The following is a 20,565-nucleotide window of genomic DNA, read 5'->3' on the forward strand; positions in this document are numbered from 1 at the left end:
CTGATGGATGAATGAATGAATGAACGAATGAACGAACGAACGAACGAACGAATGAAAGTAAGTTAGTTACAATGCCATGGAGGTCCGAGATTTCACCTGCCATCACCAGTAGGGTCCCCTTCACCACCAGACAACATCAACACAGAATTATCTCAGATTCCACTTTACAATATACAATTTTTGCAGATACCTCTGGAGTTCTGGCGTACATGCGTATGTCTTTTAAATAGACACTAGTGGATTTTGCAGCTTTACGTTTTCACTTATCTTTATACCATGAGCATCTTCCATGTTGGTACATTGCTTTCATGATAATGTTCTGTCAAGTGGATGGATGTAATTTAATTAAACATTCCCCTGTGGTTGCCTGTTTTTAGAAAATAACTCTTCAGTAAACATGTTATAGAATAAAGTTTAATTCTTTGGTTTGGATTATAACTTTAGGATTAAATTCCAGAAATTGAAATACTGAATTAAAAGGGATATGGGTTTTAATAGCTCATCATACAGATGGCTAGATTAGCTTCCCAAGAGATTAGATTTCCTTGTCCTCCCATCAGTCAGGCATGAGAGAAGGGGGGGTGTCCTGAACAACGAGAGAGAGAGAGAGAGAGAGAGAGAGAGAGAAGATCAGAAGAACTAGTTCATCACTGCTGTAATTTGCATTTCAGATGTGTTTAATGAGGTCGGCTCTGTTTTTACATCTTTGTTAAGTACTTACACTTCCTGCATTCGTCTGTGTATTCGGTGTGGCCCTCTGATTGCTGAGGACTACCGGCCATATCACTGCCATCCTTCCCCTCTGTCTTTTGCACCTTGGAGGGGCCCACGGGCAGGTTGGAAGGAGAGCTGTGTTGAAAACCTGGGACACCACGTGCCTCTCACCCACCCCTTTCCCAGTATCCTCCTTCTGGCCATCCAGGGCGTGTTTAGTGATGGCAGCAGGGGAGGTGGTTAGCAGGGTTTGGGACCTGCACTGAGTGCCCTCCTCTCTCTGTCCAGCTCCATCGATGCCGGAATACGACACAGACGCCCCGCTGAATGAAACGGACACGACCATCACAGTGATGCTGAAGCCTGCTCAGTCACGGGGAGCCCCTGTCAGGTGAGGAGAGCTCTTCCCTTGGGCCTGGTGGTTTTTCTTCTCTGCACTGTGCAGTGCCCATGAGCAGGCCTGGCTAGAAGCAGGCTTCTGGAAGGTGAGATTCCGTAGCCCCAAACTCAGTTCAGGGGGTGCCACTGAGTCACAGCCTTCCCCCCGACAGTCTTCCCCCCAAAGGATGGGGACATGAGGAGGGCTGGGAGAGAAGTTTCTGGACCACACCTATGGTCAGTCTGTTTAGTGGGGTTGGAGGCCTGGAAACAGAACCCCCCGGAATACCTTTACATGTGTGACTGCCATTGACAGACACGTGGACCGACTCGCTGAATTCTACAAACTAGTCTGAGATGATGTAAATGGGACAAGACCTCTGGGCTGGTCCAGTTTAGGACCTTACGGTGCTAGAGTCCCTCAGGAGGACTTGAAAAGTCATACTGCTGACTTTCATAAGAGGTTATTGGAGTTCAGAAGCATGCTTCTGGCCCAGGCAGTGCAAACAGCTCAGTAGCTAAGCTGAGCCAGTGCAAGTCCCTGGGCTCATGGCTGCCAGGAAGATGGGCATCTCTTCAAAACAACTGCACTCTGCACAAGGGCAGCGGCTTTCACATTGGCTCCATTCCATTAAACAAGCATCCGTTGAGTATCTCATCTACCAGGAATGCTGGGGCACAAGGGATCCAAATGATTCATTCATTCATCCATTCCTTCAACAAACACCTGTTGAGCAGTCAGTCACTCAGGGCCAGGCACTGTTTAACAGCTTGGGAGATAGTAGCGAACTAGCTGTGAAGAAGTCATTTCCTAAAGAAAGTTAAACTTTAGTTGGGGAGCAAGAAACATGAAAACATCATTCCAATATGGTGTATACTTATGGAGAAGAAATTCTCAGCTGACATTCTCAGGTGACACCAAGGTGTCTCTTAAATGTGATGTAAGATGTTGCCAAGGCAGTAAGAGGGTCCAGCATGAGCAAGGCATGAATGAGAGAAGCATCCTGATGTATTGGGAGTAGTTAATCCAAGGCTCTGGAATTTGCTTTAGCATAAAGATCAAGGCAGGAGTGGTCGGGTGAGAATGAGGGCCATGTTTGAGAAGCTCCAGCTTGTTTGAGGGGTCACAGGAAGCCATTGGATAGCCACATGCAGTGTCACTCTTTCAACACTGGAGACTGGGAGACCAGCCAGGGTGGAGGCCCCTGAGATGGTCGTTATCTGTTTTCCAACCTGGATCCAACCTGGATCCAGCTCTACGCAGAAGTTGTAGGTGGTAGAGCAGATAGGATCAACTGCCAACCATTTGGAAGTCCCCATCTCTTCCGAAGATTTTGGACTGTGTTCTACCCTAAGTCAGGTGAATCCTTCAGGCCTTGCAGTGGGTATGCGTGGTGTTTGTGGAGCACCTGGCAATAGAACCTTCGCCTTATGTTCTCCACGTCGGCTGTTCCAGGACTGTCCTACCTGTGATGAGCCAAAACAGATGGTGGCTTTGACGTCACATGAATAATTGCTTGAGTTACTGCTTTTCTTCCTGTTACTCTCATGCAACATTGTCGTTTGATACACTCTGTACAATGCTTTCACTCTCTTAACACATTTTCTATGTGATGATCCTCATTGTCACAGAAGAAACTGAAGCTCATAAATGCCCAAGGGTGCACAAAAGTACGTAGGAAGGCTGAACTTGGATGCAAGGCCTGCCGATGCCAAATCATGTTTCCATTTAGGCCACCAGTGCCTCTCTCCCTTCCCCAGCTCTTACCTCTCATACAGCAGCATTGGTCACCATTTCAAAATCTTAGAAAGCTTTTCAGATGATGGAAGTGTGGTCGAGAAAAAAGCAACAGCCTGCCCCATGTACGTTGCACAGCAAGTTAGCGGCTGACCCAGGTGCACAGGCCAGATCTGTACACAGCCCACAACCTTTACATTGGAGACCCAGGTAATTCCCTTTCCTTAGTGAAAGTCTACAAATCAGCAAGGGGACTTCATCACTTGGCACCCCACTGTGGCTTCCCAGCAGCTGCAGATTCCATCTAACGCACTGTAATGTGCAGGCTATTCGGGGAGAGAGGAGGGAAGACAATGAAGAGGACATGACTTTGGTGGCAGCAGACCTGGATTGAAATTCTGCTCTGACACTACTGTGTGACTTTGGGTGAGATACTTAATGCCCCTGACACTCATTTTCCTCATCTGGAAAACATGGATGGTAGCTATTTTGCAGAGGCTTAGAACAAAATACGGAAGTACCCAAAGCAAGGCAGACCTTCAAGAGCTGTTTGTTAGCTTTGCTGCTTCTCTGTGGCACTCAGGAGGTCCTTGCAAAACAGTGTTTGACAGTCTACCCTCCCTGTGGGATCACAGTGCTGCCCACTTCCTTCCTGTTCAAATTTCCAAAGCCTTTCGAGACCCTCATTCCGTGATGGGGAAGGAAGGGCTTTTGCTTTTTATTTAGGAGTCCCTAGCTGCTTTTCAGCACAAAGGCTCAGAAAAACTTTTTTTTTTTTAAATGTTTTATTTATTTCTAGGAGAGAGAGAGACAGCGTGAACAGGGGAGGGTCAGAGAGAGAGGGAGTCACAGACTGAAACAGGCTCCAGGCTCTGAGCTGGCAGTCAGCACAGAGCCCGATGCAGGGCTCGAACCCACGAACCGCGAGATCATGACCTAAGCGAAAGTCGGACGCTTAACCGACTAAGCCACCCAGGCGCCCCTCAGAAAAACTTTTTTTAAGGAAAAAATTGTACTGAGAAAGAAGCAATCTTGGTTTTGCCCAGTGGCAGGATAAAGTTCATTCTTCTACAGAGGATTCATGGTCCCATCCTCAAGATGAACCAGATTATAGGTCTGTGAACCCCTGAAAACTCATCAAAGCCGTCTGAATACCGATGGGAGTAATTATCACCATGTTTCATTGGGCAGTTGGCTATTTGGTGGGATTGCAAGTAAACTTCCAGGAGTTTAACCTTGACTAATTCATTAGTATTATTATATCCCTGTTGGAAATGAGGAAACTAAAGTTCATTGTCACAGAGTCAGCACGTGATGAAGATGGGATTTACATCCAGACCTGCTCAAAAGGGGTCCTCTGAGCAGCTTAAACCATTGTTATTGGGGAAGCTTTTCCAGTTCTCCCAAAGAGGTACCCCTTACACTTTCCCTCTGAGCCTACATGCTCTAGTTTGCACATCTTTGTAATAACCTTATACATCCTAAGTAAATTAGGAGCTGGGAATGGAAATGCCCCAGTAGCAGTGAGAAATAACAGTAAGCAGGAGCAAAAAAAAAAAAAAAAAACCAAACAAACAAACAAAAAACCAGGACAAGTCTACAAAACAGACAAAGAGGTTCAGCAAACAGGGAGGAGTACATGCTGTAGCCCCTCACAGCCGTGGGTGTTCATTAGCTGTTCTGGTTCAGCTAAAAATGTAGCATTAAGTTCTATGTCTTCAAGTTAGAAGAGCCTGCTGGTTTCCATTTAATAAGGAAGCCCTTGCTATGTGTCTGTCCCTGTACATAAACTATCTGTATCCTCACAGCATTGTGATAATCATCTCCCCATTTTGCAGATATGGAAACTGAGATAAATAGAAACCAAGTAAGTTGACTCAGGCCACAGAACAAGCAAGGGGTACAGGCAGAACTTAAACTCAGTTCAGCTGACCCTAAGCCAATACTCATTTCTCACAACCTCCCAAGGAGAAAGTTGTGTGTGACATATTTTGGTGACATTTCCATTGGAAAAAAAAATTAAATGTCACTGCTCAAAGGGGCAATGCTTGGTGTCTGGAAATGTCTGACTGCTTTTCTTCCCAAAGAAGAAAGGCTCTGGATCATTGAGGGTGGGGACAGGCTCAGTTTCTGGGATTATTTTCAGACTATTGCTTGGACATTTGCCAAGAAGAGAAAGAGATTAACCAGTGCCAGCTAGCATGACTTCCAGGTCAAGTACAGTGACAGTAGTGGCAATATCACAATAGATTTCAGTTACCTTAGCCCTCTTTCACCTTGAACTCTAGGCACTAGGATGCCCTTCTGGGAGGTGGTAGACCATTAGGTCATTCAACACATGTTTATTGAGCCCTTGCTATGTCCCAGGAACTGAGCTAAGCAATAGAAATGTAGCAGAAAACAAGGTAGATTTACACCTGGCTTTTTGAGCCTTACCTTTCCACAGGTTTGCATGTGAACAGGAAGGGAGGTGGCGAATCAAGCAGGTGAGCAGACACAGTTCTGAGCTGAAAGTGGTCAAACAAGATAATATGAAGCCTGTGGGGACCGTGTATTGATGGAAGAACTGCACTGTCCAGAGAGATGGGCACAACTCTGGCAAGCTGGCCAGTGAAGAGTCCCGCAGATGGGGTACATGGGGATGTGGAGAAGACTGTGAAGACTCTCTAACCACAGGGCACAGTGAGCTCACTAGATAGATTGAGTCACAGATGCTTGGAATCCTATTTTATAGTTGAATGCTCCTTTAATTTCACTGTATCTTGTGATTATCATTAACTTAGTGAGTGAGCTGGGTGGGAAAAACCATTTCCGTATCAGAGGAGGGAGCTGATGTCTAACATACTGAGTGGTTAGCCCAAGGTCATGGAGCTCATTCTACACAAAGCCTGTGGTGGGCCTCACCTCCTGCTTCTGAGTTTATTGCTCCCTCGAGAAGTTCTGGGTTCTCCGTGCCTGGGATGTCAAGTGGTGACTCAGTAACCTTTTGGTGGGGCTGTTGTAGAGTGAGCTTCCATTAACTAGGGAATCTGCGGTAAGCAAGATGCCTTCCCAGGGGGCCTCCAGCCCTGGACTGTGCAGGCCCAGCCATAACGTGGGACCCCCAGCATATCTCTGGGCGGAGTAGCCCATTCACCAGTAGTCTCACTCTTGAGCCTTGGCTGCAGGCCCCACCCAGGTAGCTTCCTTCCTCCGTCTGCCAGCAGTGTTCTGGTCCCAGCTCAGCCAGACCCCAGCCCCTGCTTGTCTGCTTGCTGTGCCTGGGGAGCCCCATGGATCTAATCTACTGTGCCTGGTAGAACTGGGCACACAGGGAGGCGAGGAGGAGAAGGGAGAATTGTCATGTGGGGCTCCCGCACCCCCATCCCTCCATCCAAACCACCTCGGAAGCCTGGCCTATTTTTCTCATACTCCACAATGGAGATTTATTGCTTTTGCATTGCTTTCCCCAGGCCTTCAAAGATTTATTGGTTTTTAAGTGACAGAATCCCAGAATTGCTTAAAAGATCAATCAAATTGTGACTAGAATCTAATATTCAGCTTCAGCTCGAACCCGCCAAACCTTCTTCCCCACGCCCCACCTGTCACGCTGATGTATCTGTGGTAACCTTCATAAGAAAGTAACTTGGCCGTGAATTTATCACCCGTAATGCAGTCCCTGAAGCAGAGCCCCTGATTCTGTAGCAGACCCTTCCCCAGAGCCCCAGCTGGCTTCTCCAGGGGTGTCTTTCTGTCCCCTGCTCTCCTTCTCCTCCCGTCAGTCACAGGCACCTGTCCACTGCATTCCAGAATCAGCTTCGGGAGTAGCTGCTGCTTCTGCCCCAATGCCACGCTTCAGCTCACCTACCAGGGTGGTCTTGCTGGTTTGCCTGCCATCACTTTCTCTTCCTTCAGTCCATCCTCCACTGAGCTGCTGGAGTGTCCCTTAAAATTCTTTATATATATGTATAAAAATAATTTTTATTATNAACATACAGTGTATATACAGCGTGCTCTTGGTTTTGAGCATAGATTCCCATGATCCCTTGAAAATTCTTAAATGGGTCACTCATTGGCTTTCTGCTACACTGAGTTCAAGCTTCTTAGCATGGAGCTCAGGGCCTATCAGAATCTGGCTGCAACCTTTGTTTCTGGTTTTATTCCCTTTCGCTTTGCCCTGTTACCACTTTTTACTCGACAGGGCCCAGGGGGCTTCCTTCATCATTCTTTCTTTAATTGTTATGCACTTGCCTAACAAGTATGTTTTCCTTGGTTTTGTTTCTTGCCTGTCCCTCATTAGACTGTGAGCTCCAGGAAACCCAAGGCTTGACACTGATGGATTCCCTTTCCCTGGGACAGTGTCTGGCATGTAGTAGGTGCTCGAAAACACAAGTAAGTGACTCAGCACATCTGTTTTGCACATCTGGTAGATGCCAGGTGCTGGGACTGGAGGTGCCCTTCACAGGCCTTGCCTTCAGCAGCTTCCAAATCTAGAAGACTGCTGCCCAGTAGACCTCCTGCTCTGATGGAAATGTTCAGTGTCTGTGCTGTCCAGTCGTCACCAGCAACCACATGTGGCTGTCACTGAGCACTTGAAATATGACCACTGTAACTGAGGAACTGAATTTTTTTTTAAGTTCATTTAACTTTAAAGAGTTTCAGGGTCCATTCATAGCTAGTGGCTACCATTTGGGACAACACAGTTCTATCAGGAAGATAATCAGAAAAAGAAAACAAAATACTCGGTCGGACGTTTCTATGAGTGTTCAGGGCAGAGGCACCCATCGTGAACCTGATGGGCTCAGGTGCAGAGAGGGCTTCCTGGAGACCGTGTTACCTGAGCTGAGACCTGCCAGCTTGTGGGGAGTTTGCTTAGTGAAGGAGGAGGGGGAGCAGCATACACAGGAGCCCAGGCAGAGAAGGTACACGGTGTGCTCACAGGCGGCGGGGACCGCAGTGCACGTGGGCAGGGGCAAGCAGGGAGGCAAAGGAACAGGCCAGGCCTGGTAAAGAATTGTCATTCTAGGTTTGGACTTTGTCCCGAGAGGTGTGGGGAACATTTGGCAGCTCTTGGCTCTCCTGTAAGCATCCCAGCTCTCATCTGTGCCTTTCGCAGTGCCAAGCATGGCATTCTCTACCTGTCCAATGTGCAGTTCAAATCTGCTACATGTGGGGCCGTTCCCCACCCTGCAGCAGGATGCATCAGCTCCCCTGGGGGCCCCCGCTCTGCCCTGGCCAGTCCCCGGTCAGGGTTTCTGTCAGCCCGTCACCTCTTGGTTTCCTCCTACCGTAGCTAATTTCCCAGTGGGATACAATTCCAAAGGCTTCTAGAATCAGATCCACCCTTATGCAGTTGACTCACAAGTGGCCTTGGGCCAGTTACTTAATTTTTCTGATCTCAAAGCTGCTTGTTGGGAAAATGGGAAGTACCCATGTCACAGATTGTTTTGAAGATCAAATGAGGTAAAATGTGTAAGGTGCAGCTGGTAGTTGTTCAGCTTTCTCCTTGGGTTGGCCAGGCTGTTGAGAGCGAGAGTGGCTCCCTGCCTTGATAGCCCTGAGAGAGGTGATTCTCTGAGCCCTGCTGTAAACTGACGCCTGTTCATCCTTTGCTGCTCTTACACCGTGGAAGATCTGCATGCAAGGTGCTGGCAAGGCTGTGGCCCCTCAGGAAACATGCAGTTATCTCCAAGAGCATCACAAAATCCTCAAAACAATATGCCTTAAAAACAGATACTCAAATGTCAGTACAGTATCAGAAACACTAAAAGAAGCCTACGGGGCCAGAGTGTCTTACCTGCTTTAAAGGCCAGCAAATCAAGGGCTGAGAGCAGCGCCCTCGACTTGGGGGGATGTCCCTCTCTGTTGTGAAATCAAAGTAAAGCAGATCCAAAGTATCGTCAGGAATGGGCATGGGGACCCACCTGAGCTTCCTTAAGTGAGGTCTTATACATACGGAGAACCAGAGTAGGTACCTGAAATCAAAACCACGCAGGAGAGGTGAGAGCAGATCCCAGGAGATGAGCCAAGTTTATCCGTTCACAATTCATTAAATGCCTAATTGGAATCTGAGCAAACAGCCTTGTGCCAGACATTGTGCAGCGCTGGAGACCCAGAAAGGAGCAAACAGGCCCACGTGCAGCTGACGTCCCAGTGGCAGAGGTAGCACTGTACACATGGGGCCACAGATACTAACTGACAACACAGACTGTTAGCCGTGGCCACCTGTACTGACTGGTTTGGTGCTACCTCCCACTTCTGGTTTCAGCTGTGGCTGAGCTGGCCGGTTCCCTGAGTAGTTACAGGATCCCTCCTCCAATGCCAGCACCCCCTCCTTTTGTCTTCTCTGCTTTTTTGCTTTCTCCAGAGCCCCACAGACCTTATTTGGTCTGATCGGGCAGATACAGCTCAGAAGCACACGGATTTGTGGCACCTGAGTGGCTCATTCAGTTAAGCATCTGACTTTTGGATTTGGCTCAGGTCATGATCTCACAGTTGGTGAGTTTGAGCTCCACATCAGGCTGTGTGCTGACAGCATGGAACCTGCCTGGGATTCTCTCTCTCTCCCTCTCTCTCTGCCCCTCTGCTGTTCTGTCTCTAAAAATAAATAATCTTAAAAAAAAAAAAAAAAAAAAAACCACGGGATTTTATGCCAATAGGCAACAGGAGTCCAGGAGTGCCCCACCTTCTGTCCTTTGGAGGAGGTATGTGCTGCTCAGTTCCCCACATACCTCCATTAGGATTGGGCCCTGCTTGCACACAGTGGGAGCCAGTTCAACAATGCAAACCTCACTGGATTTTTTTTCTTCCTGAGAGGGGATCAGACCAGGCTGGAGATGAGGTTAGAAAGACTAAAAGGAAGCCAGGAGGACAGCAGTGGGCAGGAAATGCGAGGGAGAGCGACATCTGATCAGGCTGGGTGGGAAAGGGCCAGAGACACTGGTGTCCGTCCAGGTGAGAAAGGACAGCCACCCAGGGTCGAGTGGTGGTGGAGGTGGAGAGAGGGCCTTGAGCTGACTAGGCAGCAGCTTTGATGGTGACTTCTCTCTAGGGAGCAGGCAGGCCGGTGGATGGGAAGGAAAAGACATTGTCCAGGGTGACTCCCACATTTTGGCCTATTAGAGAGTTGGAGGATGGTGTCTTGTCTGAGCCAAGGAACACTGAGGGCAGGAAGGGTCTGCAGTGATATATTATCCAGGAGAGACCAGTGGTGGAGAACGTGACCTGGGCACCTAATGAGGGGTTAGCAACCAGCTGCGCAGGGACAGGCTGTGTGGCCCAGGCAACTGCTGGGGGGCTCCCAGGGATCTCTTCCCAAGTCGGCTAGGACTTGTGACCTGCTTTCACAGGATGTTTAAGGCCTAGTACACATGGGTCAACTCTGGCTTGGAAGGCCACCAGTATGACAGTCTGAGTACAGGAAGACAGAGCTACATGGCGAATGGTCTGTGACATGACTGCAAGTTCTCTTCACTCCTGATGAGGAACCTCGAGCCTTTACATTTGACAGGTGCAGGTAGTTAAGGCTGTGGCTTTGAAATACCTAGTGACTAGCTGCAGTACAAACCAGAGAGCCAGTCAACTCTTTTTTTTTTTTTTTCATTTTTTAAATGTTTATTCATTTTTAAGAGACAGAGTACAAGCAGGGGACGGGCAGGGAGAGAGGAAGATGCAGAATCCGAAGCAGGCCTTCAGGCTCCAAGCTAGCAGCACAGAGCCCAACGCGGGGCTCAAACACACAAACCACGAGCTCATGACCCAAGCCAAAGTCTGACACTTAACCAACTGAGCCACCCAGGCACCGCAAAAGATCCAGTCAACCCTTAAAGAAAGAAAAAACTTAATTAGAAAGAAAAGGAAAAATTGCCGAGTTTCTTCCAGGATTCCCTTAGAAACTGTGGAGCCCAGACAGGGAGCACAAGAAACCATCACAGAAGGCTTCTGCTGGTCCCTTGGAGATGCAGTGAGCAAAGTTGGCATCGTTACCACCTGATTCTAAGATAGGAGCACATGATGGTGTCCAGTTAAGAAGGAGAAATAAAAATTTTGAGGAGTTATTAGCATGGGGCAGCCTGAGGTGTTTCTGAGTCCCTATCCACTTTGGGAGGGATAAGAAATGACAGTTATAGTGGATACTCTTTCTTGAAACATCATTTATTTCATTTAGCTCCCCAGCTCTCTGGGCCACCATTGCTGAGGCCTGAAGATGAGGAGTGCTATGTGTCCCACTTTGGTGGGTGGGATGAGCAAGAGGCACTCCCACATAGACTGTGAGATTTAGCTCTGAAAGTTAATACTATTTGTTGCCAAGTCTATGCTCTTGCCGGGATTTCATCACACCAGACTGGGTAAGAGGAGGAGCCAGATACAAAAAGAAACAACCAGAAATAAGGCATAGCAGGATAAATACTACTGCAGAGCTGTTCCCAATGGGGCTGTGCCGTACTCTCAACATGGCGACTAAGGGCATGTGTAACTGTGATTAGAGGGCCATGTAACCACCAGTGAAACTTACAAGAGATGGAGTCAGTCTGTTGAGCGTGACACAGAGCTGCAGTCAGGAAGATCACCCAGGAGAACAACAGGGAGGGATGGTGCGCCCCAGACTATGTATGTGAGTTCTCATTCACTTCAGCTCACCGTAATTGTATCACAGGTTTCGCTTTATTGATCCCCAAAGAACCCAGTGATCCAGCTTACCAAGAATTGGTTCTGGTGTCCACGGATTCTGGATTTTATTCCTTAGGTTCAAATCAAGGAAGGAAAACAGGTGTTTCAAAAGAATATTTTAAATGGAGCAGGAGGAGCAGTTGCTGGAACATGAAGAACGAGAGTGTTCTATTTTGGACCGTCTGCCATCTGGAGAGATGGAAACAGACTGTCACTGGCATGAGGGAGAAGGGAGTGTGGTTGTCATGTTCACCTCCTACCATGGGGACTATTTAAATTCCAGAAGGCTGGGGGGCTGAGGAGGCATGAGATCAGGGGTTTTAGATTTGAGAACCATTAACATTCAAGTGGTATTTGTAGCATGGGAGGAGCAGATGACCTTATCCAGGGAGAGGATCTACAAGAAGAGATGAAGAAGAAGACAGCTCCATAAAATCCTCTCAAGGAACCACACAGGAGATGGAGAAGGGCTGGCCAAAGAAGTAGAAGAAAAACCAGGGCATAGTTAAAACATGAAAGCGAAGGAAGGTTGTTTTTGGTTTTTGTTTTGTTTTGTTTTGTTTTGTTTTAAACAGGAGATGGTTGTAATTTTGTTATTCAGTGTTGTCTAAGAGCTCCCAGAAGCTCTTACAGTAGAAAAGAAGGGAGACTCATACACTGATCCAGGACCATAGGAAAAGAAAGATGATGATGATGATGATAATACCAATGAAGGTGCTTTAAAATGGGCCATATGACCCAGGCTTGATTTAAAAAGCCCATAGAGCTAGATGTGCAGATAACAGAGATACTGAGGGCCAGGTGACCCCAATGCTGTTGAGGAATCTGTGCAGAGGGTACAAGATTGGGAGAGGCTGGACAGATAAGGAGTGGCATTCAGAGAATAAATGATCAAAGATAAGGATTTAGTAATGGAGCCCTGCAATGGAATAATATGGCTTCAGGAGTTACCATGTTGGTAGTGGTAGTAGAATAATGGTAATGGATTGAAGGTCATTGAAGCCAAGTATTTCAAGGACCAAAGAGGCCAGGCTATCATGAGCAGCCTATCCAAGGAGACACAATCCTTATAATGCTAATCCTCCCAACCCTGGGGAGGTAGTGAAACCTTTTGCTTCAATTTTTTTTCTGCTGACTTGTATTTCTCACAGTGTTCTGGGCCCTGTGACAGCTTGCATCACTGCTTTGTCTCAGATCTTGCACAGCTGATAACTGATGGTTCTCAGTCTCTCTGTCTGCAACTGCCCAAAGGTCAGACTTTCATGTCTGCCTCCATCAAGTACACTTCTATAGCCTGATCTATTGATGTTCTTCTGAGCTAGTGCATGGATCTGTGCCATGTTAGACTCCAAGGAGGTTTACTCTCATCCAAAAAGCATTCTACACAATGCTCGCTCCAGCTGCCTGCAGCTGCTCAGAGAGTTGCCTCCTCTCAGCAGCAGGGAGAGAGGTGATCATGAAAGCCCTAGCTCTTTGGTAGGACAAAAACAACTTAAAGGTTAGAATCTCTTCCATGAGGCAGAAGAAATGTGTACTTCCCCCCTTTCACAATGCAATCCATTGCTTTCTTGCCTGGCCACAACTGCTTGCAACTTTCTGTTTAACTGGTGCATTTCCACTTGAATATAGGCTCCCTAAGCAATTTCTAGTAATAATAAAGATTATAAATGTATAAAGTAAGGATTCATGGCCAGCGTATGGTGTATTGTAGCGCCAATACCACAAGGATTCGTGGGCAAGATTTTAAACCTACCCTGTTCAGTACTGAAGCCAAGACTCCATAGGGGCTATTTAAATTTAAATTAATTTGAATTAAGTTAACACTTCATTAATTACATTGTCCCCATTTCAAGTACAATTGCCATATGTGGCTAGTGGCTACCATATTGAACAGCATTTCCATCATCACAGGAAATTCTGTTCTTACTGCATGGCTCTAGCTCCTCAGGCGGCTGGTAAAAAGAGGTCAAGCCCTGTGTATGGCTTCAAAGGGGCCTTAACGGGGGCTTAGACACAGGCATAACGTGTAAGTCCCCAGAGCCAGAATGGGACCTGTAACTGGCCTAACTTACTGCTGAGACCCTGACCTGCTGAACCAGGCTTCCCAAGCTCCACTGCTTCACCCTTACTGGGGGAGCATCTGGGAAATGATTTAACCCCAGGGTTATGAAATCACAGTGGCTATTAGAACCACCTAGGGAGCTAGTAAATATATAGATTTTTGCTCATCCCCAGGATTAATAGCACCAGACCTGAGAATCTGTATTTGCACAAGCTCCCAGATGATGGTCGTGCTGGTCTTGAACCACAGCTCTACCACGGGGTTAGCATACAGGTGGACTCTGGTATGGGGAGAGGAGCCCTTAGGGACCAAGTATTCTCTTCTGTAGTGCCGATGCTTACTTGTTCTCCTGACATGAGGAAGTAATTGTTTTACATGTTACTATGGGGTTGCCCCTGTTGGCTTTACAGCTTTTGGAACTTCTGTCTGTTTTGGTATATGTTTCAGCATGAGGATAATAAATTTTTAGCTCTTAAGAGCCAAACTAGGATCTCTGCCAGCTTCCTTCTCTATGTAACGTCCATACGGGGGCCAAAACACACCCCTCTTTTCCTGCAATGACAACAATGACTGGCGTGTGAAATAATTCATGTTGTGTTGTTACATGCTGATAGCACATCTGAAGATATCACTTCTATGCAGATACGGGGCTTAGGTAGAAGATGGATGTTTGGTGAGATGGAGTGTCAGGATCTGAACCAATCTGTATTCTTTTGTGGAAGGCTCGAGCAGCCTGGGAGAAACAAATCCATTTCCAACTTTCACTCTATAAAAAGTTCCATATTTTCTTAGATCAGACAAAATATACTGAATGCCAAAATGTTACAGCAATATGGGCGCGTCACTCAGCTGGGTTGGAATCTGTATGCATTGTCCCCCCGGGCCAGTTTTGATTATGTTCTTTTGCCTTTTATTGCAGTCAGCAAATCTGAATTTGCTATTGTGGGGAGAGCAGGAAGAGGAGGAAAAAATGAAGGTTTTTAACCTTCAGCAAGTTCAGAGGTTCAGTCTGAATAAGCACAAAAACTTTCCGTGTGCCTCTGAATTCCTTGAATTTGCAGAACTGCTCAGAATCCCAAGGGAACTACCTTGCACACAGGATTCAGGCCCTGCTTTGTAGCTAAAAGGCAGAGCAGAAATTATGAGAGGAGCAGAACTAGAGAAGTGGGAAGAGGAATCAGTGTACAAAAAGGAGTTTGGTCCAAATCCAGGCTAAGTTTTAGTCTATTGTTCAGTTTCTTCAATTCCAAGCCATCTGCTTCCCACGGCTCTCAGATAACGTCTCCCCTGCCAGGACACCCTGTTCCTGCTTAATTGAAATTAGTTTCCAAGAATAGTTGTCCACAGCAGTTTCCAATGGCGGGAATGTTTTGAAAGTCACAATAGGAGTTGTAGCTTTGGGATGCAGATGTCTACACATGAGCCAGATGTTCAAAGGCATCCCATGGTCCGCAGCAGCCTTCACATTACCAAAGCCAAGAGTTCTCTCATTGGCCTCTGCAACTCAGAAATGGCTCCTTTGAAACTGGCATCATCTCTCCATTAGGGACCTGTAATACTGCAAGTGTGAAGGAAACAATCACTTCTATTCAGGTTTAGAGCAATGTGTTTCCCAGGCTTAATTATACCACAGGTATATAAATTACAGAAACATGTTAATGCTCCCATGATTAAAATTATAGAGTGCCTAATTGAAAAAGCATAAACTGAATTGAAGAATTCCTAATTATAGTTTGCTTTGAGGTGTTAATTTCCTCCATAACGAATGCATAATTTCTTGGAACCTAAAAAGGTGGCCTCTTGCATCAGCACGTAGGCTGCAGGCAGATGGGATGGGGTTGTCATCTTTCAGTACAGGAAGTTGACAAGGGAGGTTTGGTTCGGTGGGAGAACCTTGGAAGAGTGCTTGGGAAGGAGGCGGAACTGATGAAGATGCCAAATCAAGGTTATACTCAGTGGACAAAGGACAGATTAGGAGCCCTCAGAAAATCTTGTTCTACCTGCCTTTTTCTTCTCTCTCCAAAGTCTCAACCTTTATCCCAGTTGTTCTGGGTCATTTTTGTGCCTGTGTCCTGGATTGGTGGTATTATCTGGGAATCTGTCAAATGCAGAGGTACAGGCCCTGTCTCCTGACCTACTGAATCAGGAACTCTGGGAGTAGAGCAGTCTGGGTTTTAACAAGGCCTCCAGGAGATTCAGATGCATGCTGAAGTTTGAGAAGCCCCGTTCTAAGGAGCAGGTCACAGACTGCCAATGTCCCATCTAGCTGAGCTTGATTGCGCTCCTACTCTGCATCAGAACCCATGATAGCATCATTTCACTTTATACTCAGAGCATCACACTGAAGCAGAAAAAATTCATCCCATTTCTCAGGTGAGAAAACAAAGATCCAGAGAAGCTGACTTGCCCAGCCTGTAGCATTTTGGAGAGCTGTAGTCCTTGTCTCTAGGTTCGGATGGGGACTCAGATGCACTGTGGTATCCATTTCTTTCACCTGCTTTCATTAGAACTTTGCTAATAAATGGGTTTTCCGAACATTGTGGAGCTGGAGGCTGAGCCACTACTGAGAACGAATTACAGTTGAGTCATGACTTTGCTAATGCTGAGTCTGACTTTGGAACGAGGAAGGGGACTCCTTAGTGTCTGTAATAATTGCTAGTAATGGCATCAATTGTTAGTACGCATCCTTCCTGAATAGTGATGTGAATTCTAAGCATAAAAGGCCGGAGCTCACAAAGAAACTTTTTGAAGTTTGGAAGAAATTCCCCTTCTATGGGGACCCAGGCAGCTGTAAGCCCCCGATTAGAGCCTCTAGGGGCAGAGGAACCTGCCCCGAGACACACACGCTATCTCCACCTCCTCTGTTCAGACATCCTGGTTTTCTCAGGGTTCTGCTTCCTAGTCTAAACACGTAAGAGACTCTCGGTCTCTGTCTGTCTCTCTCTCAATATTTCAGTGTCTCTCTCTTTCTGTGTATTTGTGTGCGGTAGGTTTTAGCCAGTCCATAGCCATCTGAAACAATAAACTTGTGTTCTTGGCCTGTAGCATTCTACCAAATTTTTGCATAATACTTAGCCATTCCCATATGGTTGAAAATTTAGGTCATTTCCAGTTATTTGTTGTTATAAATAGCTCAGGAAAAAAAGTACTTATTCATGTTTTTCTTTTGGTATTGCATCTTTAAATAGGACACATTTCTCAAGAGTTCAATTACTGAAATGAATAAAATCGGGCTAAAATATATTGAATGCCTACACTTATACACCAGGCACTGACAGCCAATTCATATATATTAACTTTTTTCATTCTTTAGAAGAATGAAAATTCATTTGTTAATTAAAAAGAATCTCAAAGTAAAAAGTGTACATAGTTAGGAAATCAGATAGTCAAAGACCATTCCCTGCACACCCTTTTCAACCCCCACTCCTGTATCCAGAGGCAACTGCATTGTCATCCTTTATTTCTTCTGGGAATTGGCTTTGTCACTACATAGTGTGCTGGGACTTTTGTTTCTTTGTGTTTTCTATCAGCATGGAGCCTGACTTGGGTCTCAAACTCATAAACCATGAGATGATGACTTACACTGAAATCAAGAGTCGGAGGCTTAACCGACTGAGCCACTCAGGCACCCCCATATAATGCTGTTTTAAAATTATTGATTATAAACATTATCTATATACTTCCTATTATTATAAATGAGAATTTGGCTGTTTTAAATCATCTAGTACTTCCCCTCCAGCTTCCCAATGTCGTTATACCACTATTTTTAGTTAAATAAATACACAATAGCTAATTTTATAATTCTATAAAAGCAGGGCACTTCAGTGCCAAGTGGTATACTATTTTTGTTATAGTATTGTATAATTAACTCAAAGCTTACTATGTACAAGATGCTATTTTCAGTTCTTTACATACATTAACTCGGTTAATTCTCATCCAAACTCTTTAAGGTAAGAATAGCATGACCCCTATTTTAAGATGTGGAAACTGAAGCACTGAAAGATGAGATAACTTGCCACAGTTCACACAGTTAGTATGTTGTTGTTCTGGGATTTGAACACAGTAGTCTGGTTCTGCAGTCTGAAATCTTAACCACTATGCTATATTACCTGCCATTACTCTTCCTGTCTTATACAGTTTTTTTTTAAATTCATCCTAGAATATACAATTACTCTATTCAAGCAATATCTTTATTATGCTGTTCATACATTTTTCTTCTCACAGAGCCCTGTCATTTCAGGTTTGCCCTTAATTATTTTAGTTTTCTTGTTTATCTTTTCTTCTTTGTCTTTCTATTCTATTTTCTAGAAAAATAACCCTTGTATAGCAATTGTTTAAAATTTCAGCAATTATAATCTTTTCTTTTAAGAGTTGTATACCATTCTCTGAATTTATTTTTCACTTATCCTCCCTTCTTGTTTATAGAAGCAGTCATTTTTCAGGGTGTTGGTTGAGCATCTGACTCTTGATTTCAGCTCAGGCCATGATCCCAGGGTTGTGGGATCAAGCCCCATGTAGGGCTCTGTGCTGAGAATGGAGCCTGCTTGATTTCTCTCTCCCTCTGCCCTTCTCACTAGCTCATGCTCTCTCTCTCTAAAAATAAAACAGAAATAAGTAAATAAGAAGGAATCATTTCCCAAAATTTTCCAAAGATATTATTTTGATTATGAGAGAAGGCTTTGCTTATTTGCTGTCTTATCCCCATTCCCTCTGGAGTCATTTTTTTCCCCATTTGAATTGACTATTCTCTCTTATATTGGTGCATTTCTCATCTAACCAACAAGACTTGTGGTCAGTATTTAAAAGTAAGCTATTGTGATCAGAAAGAGAAATTAAGAAGGCAATTTCATTTGCTATTGTACCAAAAAGCATAAAATACCAAGGGATAAATTTAATCTAGGAGTTAAAGGTCTGTATACTAAAAACAATAAGACATTGATGAAAGAAATTGAAGAAGACACAAATAAATGGAAAGATATTCCATGCTCATGGACTGGAAGAATTAATATTATTAAGATGTCCCTACTACTGGAAATTGCAATCCATATCAAAATTCCAGTGGCATTGGGGCACCTGGGTGGCTTAGTCGGCTAAGCGTCCAGCTTTCGCTTAGGTCATGATCTCTCGGTTCGTGGGTTCAAGCCCCGCGTCGGGCTCTGTGCTGACTGTCAGCTCAGAGCCTGGAGCCTGTTTCAGTCTGTGACTCCCTCTCTCTCCGACCCTCCCCTGCTCACACTGTCTCTCTCTCTCTCTCTCCTAGAAATAAATAAAACATTAAAAAAAATTCCAATGGCAATTTTCACAGAAATGGAAGAAATAATCTTAAAATTTATATGGAATCATAATAGACCCTGAATAGCCAAAGCAGTCTTGAGAAAGGAAAACATCTGGGAGGCAGCACACTCCCTGATTTTAAACTATATTACAAAGCTATAGTAATCAAAACAGTAAGATATTGACCTAAGAGCAGGCACATAGATCAAGAGAACAGAATAGAGATCCTAGAAATAAACCCACAATTACATGGTCAGCTAATTTATAATAAAGGAGGCAAAAATATACAATGAGGAAAAGACCATCTCTTCAATAAATGGTGTTGGGAAAACTGGACAGCCACATACAAATGAATGGTACTACTGATGTCTTACACCATATACAAAAATTAACTCAAAATGGATTAAAAACTTGAATATAAGACCCGAAGCCACTGAACTCTTAGAAGAACACATAGATGACAAACTTCTTGACATTTGTCTTGGTGATGATTTTTTGGCAAAAATAAACAAATGAGACTATATCAAACTAAAAAGCTTCTGCATGGTAAAGGAAAACATCAATAAAATAAAAACCATGCTACTGAGTGGGAGAAAATATTTGCAAATCATATACCAAATAAGGGGTTAATATCCATAATACACAAAGAACTCCTACAATTCAATAACAAAGATTAAAAAAGGGCAGAAGACCTGAGTAGAAATTTTTCTAAAGAAGACATACAAATGGACAACAGGCACATGAAGAGATGCTCAGTATCACTAATCATCAGGGAAATGCAAATCAAAATCACAGTGAGAAACTAATGGCTATTAAAAAAATGATGATCAAGAAGATGACGATGACAACAATGACGACAATGGCGATGATAACAAGAAATAACAAATATTGACAAAGATATGAAGAAAAATAAACTCTTGTAAACTGTTAGGATTGTAAATTCGTGTAGTCACTTTGGAAAACAGTATGAAGATTCCTCAAAAAATTGAAAATGAACCACCATATGATCCAGCAGTTTCACTACTGAGTATCCAGAGAAAACAAAAATACTAATTTAAAAAAGATATATCCACCCCTATGTCTGCTGCATCATTATTTACAATAGTCAAGATATGGGAAGCAACCTAAGTGTCCATCAGTGAGTGAATGGATAACGATGTGGTACTTACTGTATATGTATACAAAGGAATACTACTTGGCCATAAAAAAGAATTAAATTTTGTCATTTGCATCAAGGACGGACATTGAGAGAATTATGGTAAGTGAAATAAGTCAAAAAGAGGAAAATAAATATTCTATGATTTCGCTTACCTAGGAACAAAGCAAACAAAACAAAGCTCATAAATAAAGAGAACAGAACAATCGTTACTAGAGAAGGGGACACATTGAGTGAAGAGAGTCAAGAAATACAGACTTCCAATTATAAATAAGTCATGAAGCTATAATGTACAGCGTGGTGACTACAATAATATTGTAGTGTATACTTGAAAGTTAACCAAGAGAATAAATCCTAAAACTTCACATCACAAGGGGAAAAAATTTGTAATTTTGTATAGTGATGGATGGTAAGTAGCCTTATTGTGGTGGTCATTTCACAGTGTATGCAAATATTGAATCACTATGTTATATATCTGAAACTAATAAAATGCTGTATGTTGATGGGGGAAAGGGAGAGAGGCAAACCGTGAGAGACTCTTGAATGCTGAGAAACAAACTGAGGACTGATGGATGTGGGGGGGGGGGGGGGGGG

General features: G+C 44.5%; 1 protein-coding gene across 1 annotated transcript in view; it reads left to right on the forward strand.

The window, feature by feature from the left end:
• The window catches only part of PTPRT (protein tyrosine phosphatase receptor type T), a 703,891-nt gene that overhangs the window by 425,130 nt on the left and 258,196 nt on the right, over positions 1 to 20,565 (forward strand). Inside the window, exon 10 of the mRNA XM_077778839.1 lies at positions 1,003 to 1,105. Coding sequence (XP_077634965.1) covers positions 1,003 to 1,105 — 103 coding nt within the window. The remainder of the gene's footprint in view (positions 1 to 1,002; positions 1,106 to 20,565) is intronic.

This window comes from Crocuta crocuta, unplaced genomic scaffold (genome assembly GCF_008692635.1).
Source record: "Crocuta crocuta isolate KB4526 unplaced genomic scaffold, BGI_CrCroc_1.0 scaffold248, whole genome shotgun sequence".
NCBI classification, from domain to species: domain Eukaryota; kingdom Metazoa; phylum Chordata; class Mammalia; order Carnivora; family Hyaenidae; genus Crocuta; species Crocuta crocuta.